This window comes from Dipodomys spectabilis, unplaced genomic scaffold (genome assembly GCF_019054845.1).
Source record: "Dipodomys spectabilis isolate Male_0828 unplaced genomic scaffold, ASM1905484v1 ptg000234l, whole genome shotgun sequence".
NCBI classification, from domain to species: domain Eukaryota; kingdom Metazoa; phylum Chordata; class Mammalia; order Rodentia; family Heteromyidae; genus Dipodomys; species Dipodomys spectabilis.
The window spans coordinates 15,532,201-15,545,060 of record NW_024870911.1 but is presented as its reverse complement, the minus strand read 5'-3'; the positions used below and the strand labels follow the sequence as shown (position 1 = coordinate 15,545,060).

Genomic DNA, 12,860 nt, shown 5'->3' with positions numbered 1-12,860 from the left:
CGCACCAACCCCCAGTCCTTTTCCACTCCCACAGGGAGCGGATCGCGGCCTGGACCAAGGAAGCGCTGAAGCCGAAGGAGCTGCACGCCGCGCCCACAGCGCGCAGGCCCTCGCCAGCTCTGAATACCCCCCCAAGCCCCCACGCCCGCAAATGTTAAGAGGTCCCACAGCACCTCGCCAGCTAGGGCGTACTTACAGCCGAGAGATCCATCCTGGGAGAGGCTCGGGAAGGTGCGTGAGCCGCTGGCGACCGCAGTCCAGCAGATCCCCGAGGCAGCGGCAGGGAGCAGGGCAGGGGCGCTCAGAGGACACCCCTCCCGAGAGTGCCGAGAGTGGATCGGGTGCCCCGCGGCCGCCACGGTGGCTGCCTGCGGCCAGGCCCGCGCGCCCCAGCACCGCGCACAGCAGCAGCCCCAGCGCCGCCGCGGGCGCACGGAGCCTCTGCGCGCGCATCGCGGTCCCCGCGGTCTCCCTCTCTTTCTCTCTCTCTCTCTCTTTCTCTCCCTCTCTCTCTTTCTCTCTCTCTCTCTCTCTGCCCGGCGCTACGCCACCCGCGCGCTCCTGGGGCTGGGCACAAACTTTGCTGCCGCTGGTGGACGCCCCGATCCCGGCCGCGTGCTCGCTCCTCTCTCGAGCTCTCGGGTAAAGTCTTTTTAAGTCTCAGCAGCGAAACCCTTCCGTAGTCTTCCGCCTCCAACAACAACAGAAAAGCAACCAAAAAGAACGGCCAAGTGCGGCCGACTTGCAGCTCGAACAACGTCTCCAAAGCTTGCCAGCTAAGAAACTTTTCCGCCTGGGTCCCGGGGACTGTGCGCAAAGTCCGCGCACGGTGGAACAGCGAGGCGGGGCGGGGCCGGGCGGGTGGAGAGGGCGGGGAGGGCGAGCGTCCATTGGCCCGCCAGGCTGCCCCCAATCCACTCCGCGACCACGTGACAATAACAAGGCTCCAACCTCCCCCCCCCCCGCCCCCCCAACACACACACAGACACATACCCCTCTCCCTTGCTTTTCTCCCCGCCCCTTCCCCCGGCGGGAGCACAGGAGAAAGTGGGAGCCGAGATTGTAGGAAATTCAGAGTTAACATTTTCCAGCCTCTCTAGCCAGAAGTCTCCACTGCGTCCTGGGAACCGTATATTAGTTGGAGTTGAAGGGAAGAAGGGAGTGAGCTAAGTCGTGAAGGCTTGTTGAGCTCAGAACTCAGGGATATTTAGGGCGTGGGGGGAGGGGAACTTAGAGGAGTAAAGTAAAATTAATTCTGTTAATCAGGAAACCTTTCAATCCCAAGTGGCAGAAATGTATTTCCTTATTTTAACCATCCGCACAAGATCAAGGACGGTTTCTATGAAAATAGTTATTTTAAATTTAATGCGTGTTAGTTTCCCCCCTCTCTCCCTTACAAATCAGCACTCAGAATGACAGTCTAAAAGTCAGTCAGGGTTTTGGAACTGGTATGTGGAGTTACAAATAGCCTGCCATCCAGCCGAGGGGAGGGTGGAGTGTTATTGGCCTTCTACTAAAATTTCAGCCAACAGCCAAGAATCGTTGAAGGGCGATCACAGTAATATTCACGAGGATCTTGGAGGGAAAACTGTAGATGTGTGCCTTAGTCTTGCTGGTCTTTGAGAGTTGGAGATGAGAAGTTCTTGACTGTCTTTGGGAATGAGGCTGAGTTCAGCCTTCAGGACTTCCTACTGACTTCTGTCCCACAGATTCCTAAGTGATTGGGACCGCAGGGTACTGAAACTGAAGGAGACCCCAGAGATGATCTGTCTAACCTGTTTTCAAGGCAAAGTAATAGATCCACGGGGGTCTGTAACTTGCTTGAGGAAGGTGGGGAGCAGGTTGAGAACCTTATTTGAAGCATCTACATGGATGCATTGCTTATTGGATGCTGTTCTACCCACGCGTTGTCAGTCCCAGGGCTTCTGTGACTGCTCGTTATTCAGGAGTGTCCGTGGTTTGTGGAGTTGAGACTTTAACCCTGACTCTATCACCCACTGATTTCCATTGTAGCAAATTACTAGTAGAAAGTAGCCAGTCACGGGAAAGGAAAGAACTCACTTTCAAGTGGGCACACCCTGTTTTAGATAAGATAGCCCATCCTCTTTTCAACTGCCTGTCACACCAACCCACCATGATTGGTTTTTCCATGAGGTATATAGGAGAAATTATAGATAGGGTGCTTCAGTTTCAAATTATGATTTGTCTGCTTAGAGGTGGAAAAGATATACTGGTCATACTAAGAATTTTCCAGCTCAGGATCACCCATCTGTTTCATGAGGCAAACCAAGCTTAGTGCCTTGGAGTTTTGTTTTGTTTTTTAGAAGGGGCTATTGTACATGTCATGGTGTGTGAGAATTGTGATATGAGTATGGTGGCTTACATCTGAGGTGTATCACCCACAGGACAGAAATATCAAGCAAGTTAACCTGTAATCCCAGATACTTGGGAGCCGAAGATTGGGGATATTTTGATTGCAGGCCAGCCTGGGCATAAGTGACTCACACCTGTTCTCTGAGCTACCTGGAGATGCACAATGGTCAACTGCAGTGATGCTCACCTGTCATCCACATCCACATGGAAAGGATCACAGCCCAATCAAGCTAGGACATAAAGTGAGGCCCTACCTTGAAAGTAATCAACCTAAAAAGAAAGTGTTTTGTAGGTGTGGATCAAATGGTAAACAGCCGGTAGAGGGAGGGAGGGGGAGGCGGCAGGGGGAGGCTGAGTTCCTCAGTTCCTCTACAATAAAAATAAAAAGAATCTCACAATCTCTTCTTCTCCTCTTCTCCTCTTCTCCATTCACCTTATGTTACTTCATCTTTTTCCACCAATCAAATCTACATTTATATTTACTACAACTATATTCCAGTCCATATCTTTCTCCTAAACAGTACACGCGCGCGCACACACACACACACACACACATACACACATTCAATCAGCCACAAGTCATCTCAAATTAGATGTTCAAATGTGTGTAGAATGAGGTTTCCATGCCCGTGACTTAGCTCCTTTCCCTTGCATTCATTATCTAAAAGAATAATGTCTATCTCCCCATGGTTAACTGCTTCTGTCAATCCACAGAGTCAACTTGCCATGGCCTGAGTCTCACCATCTCCTCCACCTGCAACCAGCAAGCCCTTAAGAAGCTAGCACCTACGTGCCTCTCTACCCCTATCTCCTTGGACCTGCAAATCCACGCCCAGTGGGCTCTTGCTTGAGTTTCTATCTGGCATTCCAATCCTTTCTCCACAAAGCATCTAAGTGATATCTGCAAAGACCAAATCTGAGCTCATGACTCAACTACCTGATTCCTTTCACAAGTTGCCATTGTCCTGGGAGTAAAGTTCACATTTGTTAGAGTGATCTATCCAGCTTTACTTTTTTTTCCCCTCTACTTAGCCCTTCAACTCCTACTTCTTCCTTTCCCTTCTACTCTAGGAACTATTTGCAGTTCTCTTCTTGGATCTCTGCTGGTTGCTTTCTTTAATGGCTGGTCCCTCCCAGTCCTGATTGCTCTGTCCCTCTTCTGCCTGGTGGATTTGAGCCTTCTCCTTAGCATCCACTCTTCCTTTAGCAAAGACTTCCCTAGGCCCTGCCTAACTCTGCTTCCACTTTCTTCCAGTGAAACCAGTATGCACTGGGTCCAGTTTCTCAGTCAGTCAGTTGGGAATACAATACAAACTTCTGATTTCCAATTGCCAGCTTCCTGGATTTACTGTCAAGCTCTGTTCCCTCTGTAAAAACCTACTAATAACGCTGGGCACCAGGTACCAGTGGCTCACACCTGTAATCCTAGCTACTCAGAGAGTTGAGATCTGATGATTGTTGTTGGGAGCCAGTCTGGGCAGGAAAGTCTATAGGTTCTTATCTCCAGTTCGCCAGCAAAACGCTGGAAGTGGAGGTATGGCTCAAGTGGCAGAGCGCCAACCTTGAACAAAGAGCTCAAGGTTGTGAATTGCAAGCCCCAGTACTAGCACATTCATGTGCATGTGCGCGAGTGTGCGCACACATGCACGTGAGCATGTGCGCACACGCACATGCGTGCGCGCACACACACACACACACACACACACACACACACACACACGAGATGTCTTTAACCCTGAAGTCAGCACAAAGAGGGACCCTCTACATGAAAACCAAGGCAACATTTTCACAGGCTTTCTAAACCTTCATGAAGCAAAGGACCGAGAGAAGTTGTACTGGGGTGGGGCCTCCATCTGTGCAACAATGACAGAAGACTGAGTATTCCTGAAGTCCTCTCTAGCCTTGAGCTCATTCCTTTGTAGTGCATGGAAAATAAGTATGAAAACTGAGTGCCAGAGCAGATGGCCTGTGGGGAAGAGAAGTGCAATGCTCTATTTATGATTTATTGTTATCGTGAAGGTGATGTACATAGGGGTTACAGTTACATAAGTTGGTAATGAGTACATTTCTTTTTGAACAGTGCAATGCTTTAAGATAATGTTCCTGAGATTGCCGTGCTGCACACTTTGTCCCCATTGCAAATGTGTTGGGAAGTGAGGAAGTCATTTAGGCTCTGCTCTGAGAAGGGATTAATGCTATCATCACAGGAGTGGGCTTGTTATCTGACAGGGAGTGTGTGATAATAGTTGAGCTTGGCCCTTTTTCTGCTAGGTGCACTTTCTCTTACCTTTCTGCCATCTGCTATTTGATCATTCAATGAAAAGGTCTTTATCAGATATGAGCCCTGTGACTTCCCAGGCTCTAGAATTGTAAGAGATATATCTCTGTTCTTTACAAATTACTTGCTGTCAGGTATTCTGTTGCAGAAGCACAAAACAAACTGAAAAAATTGAATATAAAATTCTGTTTTACTTCCCAAATTTTTATCAATAAATGACTGTGAGCCAGACACAATAGACTTCATGTGTCACTGATCCTCTGACAATGTTATTTTTCTATGCATGTGCCCACACGCGCATGCGTGGTTACACAGGTGCACACACATGCACTGCAGGAGTGCATGCACATACACATGTGCACATGCATATTCAGGATGGCATACATACAGACATTTGCACGTGTACACACAGGTGAGCATGCATACAGAGTACAAGGGACATTGTTTATGTCTTGAATTCTGAGGCTAATGTCTCATGAATAAGGATTTAGTGGAAGGTAGTCACATTCATTTTTGAGAGGGATTATTTAACATTTCATTTAAATGCAGAGAAACAGACGGTTTTTCAACTCTTTACAGGTTACCCTGGCTAACTTGGTAGGTGAAAACTGGCTTTCCATTGGAAATGACCTCAACCATCCAGCCAGCTTGCTCTCATCTATAAATGATTTCCCTTGAAGGGCCAGGACAAGCCCCATTTTAAATAGTGTCCTACTGCCCCTGTCCTCTGGTCGGTGGAGCCCAGACCCAGGGCTCTTTTCAGTTTTCCTCTGTGTGTGTGTGTGTGTGTGTGTGTGTGTGTGTGTGTGTGTAACTGTTTCTGGCAAGTGTGAGACTTTCTTATCTTGAGTGCTGGCAAGGCCAATGACTCACAGATAAAAAGTAATAGAGGTGCTAAGCTGTCAGTTTTAACAGGGAAGGACTGGGAATGAAAGCTCCACTCCTCAGACCTTGTTTTATCATTACAATGAATGGTCCTGTGAACTGTGAAAAGGGGAACTAGATAAGGTAAAAGAGGAAGGAAAGCCCCCACAAACAAAAGTCCCTGCTCTCTGGGAACAGGAGCGGATCTTTCCCATTCCCGAAGGGATTTTAGAAGGTGTAGATAACCCTTTTCCTTTCACATAGACAACACAACACACAGAGCACCAAGCTCCAGGAGGCCAGGAGAACAGTCTTCCACTGAAAAATATTTAGAAAACAAAAAACAGCCACTCATCTGCCTGCTTCTTTCCAGTCAGCCAACTGTGTGATGTTCTTTCAGTTGAAAACACAGTTATCATCCAACTGGTGTGGTTCATACCTGTAATCCTAGCTATGCAGGAGGCTGAGATTTGAGGATCATAGTTTGAAGCCAGCCAGAGCTGGAAAGTCCCTGAGACTCTTATCTCCAACTAATCAGCGAAAAAAAATCAGGAAGTGGAGCTGTGGCTCAAGTGGTAGAACACCACTAGCTTTATGAGAAAAAGCTAAGGGACAGTGGGTACTGAAGCCCTGAATTCAAGCCTTTGTGCCAGCACACACACACACACACACACACACACACACACACACACATACCCTTTTATTCATTTGGATGTAAGTTAAATATATACATATAATCCATTTATGCATAATTGTCACTCCTAGATGGTGAGGCAAGAGTGATGCATGCTTCAAGGAAAGTTTATACCACAGACAAAGCCGGATACCTTGCAGATAGTTCTGTGTAGCTAGGATTTGTTGGGAATGTTCAGGCAAGGCTGGGGGAGGGGTGAAATCCCAGGGCGCCTAGACCCACATCAGGCTGTGCTCAGGTCTTTTCCTAGCAACAGATAGATCCTTTCAGTGAGTCCCAGTTCCTCCTTTATGTGAAGAACTTGCAGTGCTTTCCCTTCTCCATCTTAGGACTGATCCTCATCAATCCTAAGAGTTTACTTGGAAATCCTGACCCTGGTAAAATTGCCCATCCTGTCAGTCACAAAGGGTCCAGAAGAAACAGGATGGTCAGAAGGCAGAGGGTTCTAACACTGGTTCACTTGACAATTCTGCCCTCCATGTTCCTTGTCTGGAAAATGGGTCCACAAAATGTAACTGCACAGCAAAAGTTGTACTAAGAATTTCTCATAGGGAGTCTAGATTTTATCTCTCATCTTCCAGATTGCAATCTTTTATTTCCCCTTGTCCAGGGGGATCAAGTGAGTTAAGACTATACGCATTTTCCTCCTGGGCTGAGTCACCATGGGAAGATCCTGGGACCCAGTAAATTCTTGTTTATGAAGTTATATTTATTTTAAAATGGAAAAGAAAAATAATCTTATCAGCTTCAATTAAACTTAAATATATGTGTTTTGACAGCATATTATACTATCCGGCTTTTTCTGAGTAGTTTATTGGAAATGAGAGTCTCATGGGCTTTTCTGCCTATGCTGGCTTTGAACCATGATCTGTGATCCTCAGATCTCATCTTCTTGAGTAGCCAGGATTATTGGTGTGATCTACTGGCAACTGGCATCTGAATTTTTTTTTCACCAGTCCTGGGGTTTGAACTTAGAGCCTGGACACTGTCCCTAAGCTTCTTTTTGGTCAAGGCTCATGCTCTACCTCTTGGGCCACAGCTCCCACTTCTGGATATTGGGTGGCTAAGTGGATAAGTCTCACAGGCTTTCCTGCCTGGCTGGCTTGGAACCATGATCCTCAGATCTCAGCCTCCTGAATAAGTAGGTTTATAGGTATGAGCCACTGGCATCTGGCTTTATCCTGATGTTTTAGTATATCATCAGAAGTAGCTATGCACAACTCAATTTGTTATGATTTATGCCAGGAGGTCAAAAACAAGATGAAAGCATTTACTAAAAACATTCACTTCCTAACTGGGAACAGCCCAGGGTTTATCTCTTACCTCCTGGACAAACAATTGGTCTATATGCTATTCTATGAACTAATTTGCATTGTGAAAGCACTTAGAATGGAGTTATTTATTGCCGTTATTTACAAGCTCATCTTCTCACACATTTTACATTTACTCAGGCCTGTCAAATTACTAAGGTGACTTTGTTGTGAATAGTCTTAGAATCAAGTCCCTGTATGCAATATTCTGCCTCTATTTAAGGGCTTAAATTTAAGGGCCACTAAACCACAGGGCTCACAGTATCAAGTATTTTCAAATAGAGAGCAATTGGTGGGGCTGGGGATTTAGCTTAGCGGAAGAGCGCTTGCCTGGCGAGTGCAAGGCCCTGGGTTGAGTTTGGGGCTCAGCTCTGGGAAAAAAAAAAAAAAAGCAATTGGTCTGGCAGACTTGGTTTTGAATTCTTTTTTTTCTTTTTCCAGTGCAGGAGTTTTCTCAGCTTTCTCAGCTGGTGCTCTTCCACGTGAGCCACGTCTTCTCACAGACATTTCTGCCTGGGTTGGCCTGGAACCTCACTCTTCTAGACCTCAGCTTTCTAAGTAGCTAGGATTACAGATGTGATGCATCCACTGTGCTCATGGGGCCTGGTTTTGAAATTTTGTTACAATCGCAGTAAGGACCATGCCAATACTTCCCAGATAAGCCAAAATGAAATCTCCTCTCCCCTCCCCTCTCCTTCCTTTCCCTTCCCTTCTCTTCCTTTCCTTCCCCTTCCCCTCCCTTCCTCCCTCTTTTTCCCTCCCTCCTTCCTTTCCTTCCTTCCTTCCTTCCTTCCTTCCTTCCTTCCTTCCTTCCTTCCTTCCTTCCTTCCATCCTTTCTCCTCCTTCTCCCCTCTCTCTTTCTCCCTCCCTCTCTCCAGGTATATATGGTTCTGAGTTCAAATCGTAATACCTAGTACCACCAAAAAAAAACCAGAAAGAAACACAAAAGTAACTTGTATAAAAGTGTATTGTAGCTTCCATATATTTAAAAAAACGTTATTAAAAGTGAAGGTCATGTAAGTAATTAATTCTGGAACTGGTTTTTTGGGGGGAGACTTTAGTGTTAGGATTGAACTCAGGGCTTCCCACATGCTAAGCACACCTTTTTCCAGTGGAAAGTAGTACCCCAGTTCTCATGTCAGTGCTTCTAACAGAAAAGGCACACATTAAATGCAAGAATCTGGCCAAAGTATTTATATCTTCTAATGAAAGTAGACCTCAGGAAAGGAATGGTTCCATGAGTAATTAGCTTTATCTAATGTCCAAAGGAGTCAAGAGCATTGATAGTGGATAAGTACTTACTGAAGTTTGTGACTGTTCATGGAAACTGGGTGGCAAACACTGAAACACACCACATACTTTTTGCCTGTCATTTGGATCTTTCCTATGATGTTAAGGAAAGTATGTGGTAGATGTCTCAAGGTGAGGAGCAATGCTCTCTCTTGTTAGTAATTATATTTGACTTCTTAGGATCTACCAAGAGAATGATGGAAATCTAATTGTACATAATTTGAATAAACTGATTACAGCCACAAAAGCTCTATTTAAAAGTTTTGCCCCAGGGTTTATTTTTTTTTTCCAATATCAGCTTTTACAAAATCATTCAAATGTAACCTGTATGCTTCTATTACAAATAGCTTCAATATCCTAAGGCAAACCATATTTGGTAACTAGAAGTACATCTTTCAGATGCATTTTGCACAAGGCAAAAGATAGCTCCTTAAAACTCCAATATTTAAAAGAATTAGAGGAGGCTTAGTCAGAGAAGCTTTGAAATATCTTTCATCTTTCATCATACTTTGTTACAAAACTTTATACAAAAATGTGATTCCTCTAAACCTCGGAAGGCAGGGAATAAAGCTGATGGAGTTGGCAGGGAACTGGGAGCTCAAGCCTGTAATCCCAGCTACGCAGGAGACTGAGATTCTAAATACCAATATTCAAAGCAAGCCCGAGGTGTCAAGTTCAAAAGACATTTCTCCAATTAACCAGTTAAAAGCTGGCTGGCAGCATGGCTCAAGTGATAGAGCACCAGCCTAGGTAGCTCGAGAACTTAAAGATGATCATGTTCCTCCCTAGCTGGGTGGTTAGCGTAACTTAGGCATCAAGGGTGACTCGAAGGAAGCTGGCTTAAGAACTCATTGTCTCTGACTCCGGTTTGCTGAATGGATAAAGTGTAGGTGGGTTCTGAAGGTGTCTGCATTTTAACCCTCCAAAGTTTGAGAATCTGCAAGATGCTAGCCTGAAATGTTGAGGCAGAAATTCCTATGGCCATGTAGTCCTTATGGTTTTCTTTCACAGGGGATAGAACCCTGACCTTGAGGGTTTGAAAACCCCTCTTCCCACTCAGCTCCCTCAAAGAGTTTGTAGCTCACATTCACTGATTCTATCTTAGTGAGCATGGCAGCCTGTGAGACCAGTGTAGAAATTTAGAAAACATGTTGTCCATATGTTTAATGTGAATAAGGAGACTCCCTTCCACAGGATGAAGTAATAGATACTTACAGGATAAATAGCTATCATGAAATGTTGTGCCATCTAAAATTCTGACAACCACCTAACATGGACACATTAGGCATCCCGCTAGGCTGGACCAGCCAGTGGTCCATGAGAACAGCTGAAGGAGAAGCACTGAAATAAACGCTAGAAAACTCAAAAGAGGAGGAAGTTCCTGTGTATATGTCTGTGACAAAACATGTGTGTATGTGCATATACGTGTGTTCTGTGTATGTGTATATGTGTGTTTTTCAACAGAGTGTGGGCCTTTTGGTCCTGTCTACTCCCCAAACCCCATGTAGAAAAAACAAAACAAAACAGCATTACTCATTGATGGGACTCTGTCTTGAGTCCTCAGCTCCAGCACCCAATCAAAGCTCTGTGAATCTGCACAGAATGACCAGAGGAGTGAACAGGGAAATGCCATCTTCCTGGTTGTGATGCTTTTCCCCTTGAGTAGAATGTACTTTGCAGAGAGAGGGGGTCTGACTAGTCCTCATTTCTGCTCCTCTGGCCAGATTCTCCCATAGGAACAGATTTTTTAAAAAAAATTATACTTTCCTTTTGAATGAAGGAAGTCAAAAGCAATCTAGTTCATAATGGGAAAAGAATTGGGGGATTATTGTCTCCTGTACAATAAGCAGCATATTAATCTTGTAGTAAAGGAGGATATTTGGCCACATTCAGATTATCTTGAAAAAGTCAACTGGGTGCCAGTCATTCATGCCTGTAATCCTTGTTACTCAAGAGGCTGAGATATGAGGATGGAAGTTGGAAACCAACTGAGTTGAAAAGTCTGTCATGCTCTTACCCCTAATTAACCAGAAAAAAGCAAGGAATAGAGCTGTTCCTCAAGTAGTAGAGTACTAGCATTGAGCAGGAAAAGCTAAAGGACAGTTCCCAGGGCTTGAGTTTAAGTCTAGAACGGGTACAAATAAGTAAATACATAAATAAGAGAAAGTCTGTATGAGAAATAAAATAGCAGAAGGTTATATGTAATGGGCATTTTTCCATCTCTTTCTGCCCCTATGAGAGTGAGAATAGAATATTCTAAAATAATCTGCTTGCTTTCATAGTTTTCTCATTACAATTTCTTCAGATTCTCAGAAGATATTGGTTTAGGGTTTAGCTAGCTATTGCCTCTCCTTCTCACATTTCTGAAATTTAAAAAAAATAATTTGTATGTTTTATTCTATTTTGTTTTTGAGACAAGATCTCCATATGTAGCCCAGATTGGCCTTGAATTCCATATCCTCTTGCCTACACATCCTGAATGATGGGTTTAAAGGAATGCACCACCACAACCATAACAAATAGAAAGTATTTACAGTGCATCTTGATCAATGTCCCCCTTTCAACATCCTCACCCATCCCTCCCAATCCACCCCTTTCCTTACTTATCTTAATTTTAGATTATGTATTGGATTTTTTTTTTGCCATTTAACAAAGCAGCTTCGTGTACAATGAATCTTGATCTCTGTCACCACATTGATCAAGATGCACTGTATTCATAAACCGCTTCAGCGAATGGCAATTCCTTTGTATAACTACTTAAAGATGATAAAAAATATTCAAAAAGAAACAAAGACAGTGTACACAGAACAAAACCTGGTATAACTGAAAAGCTAAGGAATGTTTTTGGTTTCTTGGAAAGATGTGTTCTTATTAACCTCTAAGTAACTTAACAATATCAACAATATCCTCTCCTGTCACTGGAGGAAAATATGGCCTCTGAGTGTATTATCCAAAATATTTTGCAAAGTGAAACAAATGACGATTGTGAATGACACCAGACAATTGTGGGTTATTTTGGTGCCAGTTCTAGCACTGGAACTCAGGGCTTGGGTACTGTCTGTCCCTGAGCTTTTGTGCTCAAGGCTAGTATTCTAGCCACAGCTCCACCTCCAGCTTTCGGTGGCTAATTGTAAATAAGAGTCTCATGGACTTTTCTGCCCAGGTAGGCTTGGAACTACAATCCTCAGACCTCAGCCTCCTGAGTAGCCAGGATTACCATGTGAACTACAGGCACCAAATTGTATAATTATTTTGTGTTACTCTTTCTGTTCTCCCCTGAGAATTAGTCAAGGGGTAGTTTCTAATTTGCAAACAAGTGCTTCCCACATGTGACTTTGAGTTAGACTATAACAATGAAGTCATTGACGTGGAATATGCAGCGCTGTGATTTTCAGTGAGGGCTATTCCAGCACATCTGTGAGCAATGTGTTTCTAAAGACGGGCATCATTCTGCCAGGATCCCTGTTGCAATCTCACTCCAGCAAATCTCTAGCCATCTAATAATATAGAAAATAGGTGCGAAAGATAGTCACCAACAAGGTCAGTATTGTATTTCCTAGTTAAGAAGCAGAAATTAAGTTGATGTATATTATACTCATTATACACCAGTTGAAATCCACTGTATGATAGATGATTGATAATTAGATGATAGATGATAATCAATAGATGATAGATAGAAGATAGATGATTGATAGATGATAGACGGTAGATAAATAGATAGGCAGGCAAGTCTGCAAATTAAATAACTGAAAATACGATCGAACATGATCAGGGTGATTTTTCTGGTTTGAGACAAGAGTGTAAGCTCATGGTATGTTTGAGCCTCAAATATTTGAGGAAAAGTAGCCTGGGTCAAAGTAAGACTGGATTTTTCTTTCAAAGCTTTAAGATTGCCTGGCCTTATTTGGTTGGATTAAAGTGACTCATTATCTTCTGAGTAACCTGGGTTCGGAGCTGCCCTGATGGAGGGGGATGGTCTGGGGGAGCAGCAAAGCTGCTGGGGGGGGGGGGGGGCGCTGCGGTGGCCTTTCTCTCCACAGGCATTCTCCC

At 44.4% G+C, this 12,860-nt stretch overlaps 1 protein-coding gene across 1 annotated transcript in view; it reads right to left on the bottom strand.

Moving 5' to 3' along the window:
* Positions 1-768, bottom strand: part of Lrig3 (leucine rich repeats and immunoglobulin like domains 3) — a 55,715-nt gene extending 54,947 nt beyond the window's left edge. The window contains exon 1 of the mRNA XM_042698812.1: positions 197-768. Within this exon, the coding sequence (XP_042554746.1) occupies positions 197-453 (257 nt within the window). The 5' untranslated portion in view covers positions 454-768. The remainder of the gene's footprint in view (positions 1-196) is intronic.
* Positions 769-12,860: the final 12,092 nt, after the last annotated feature.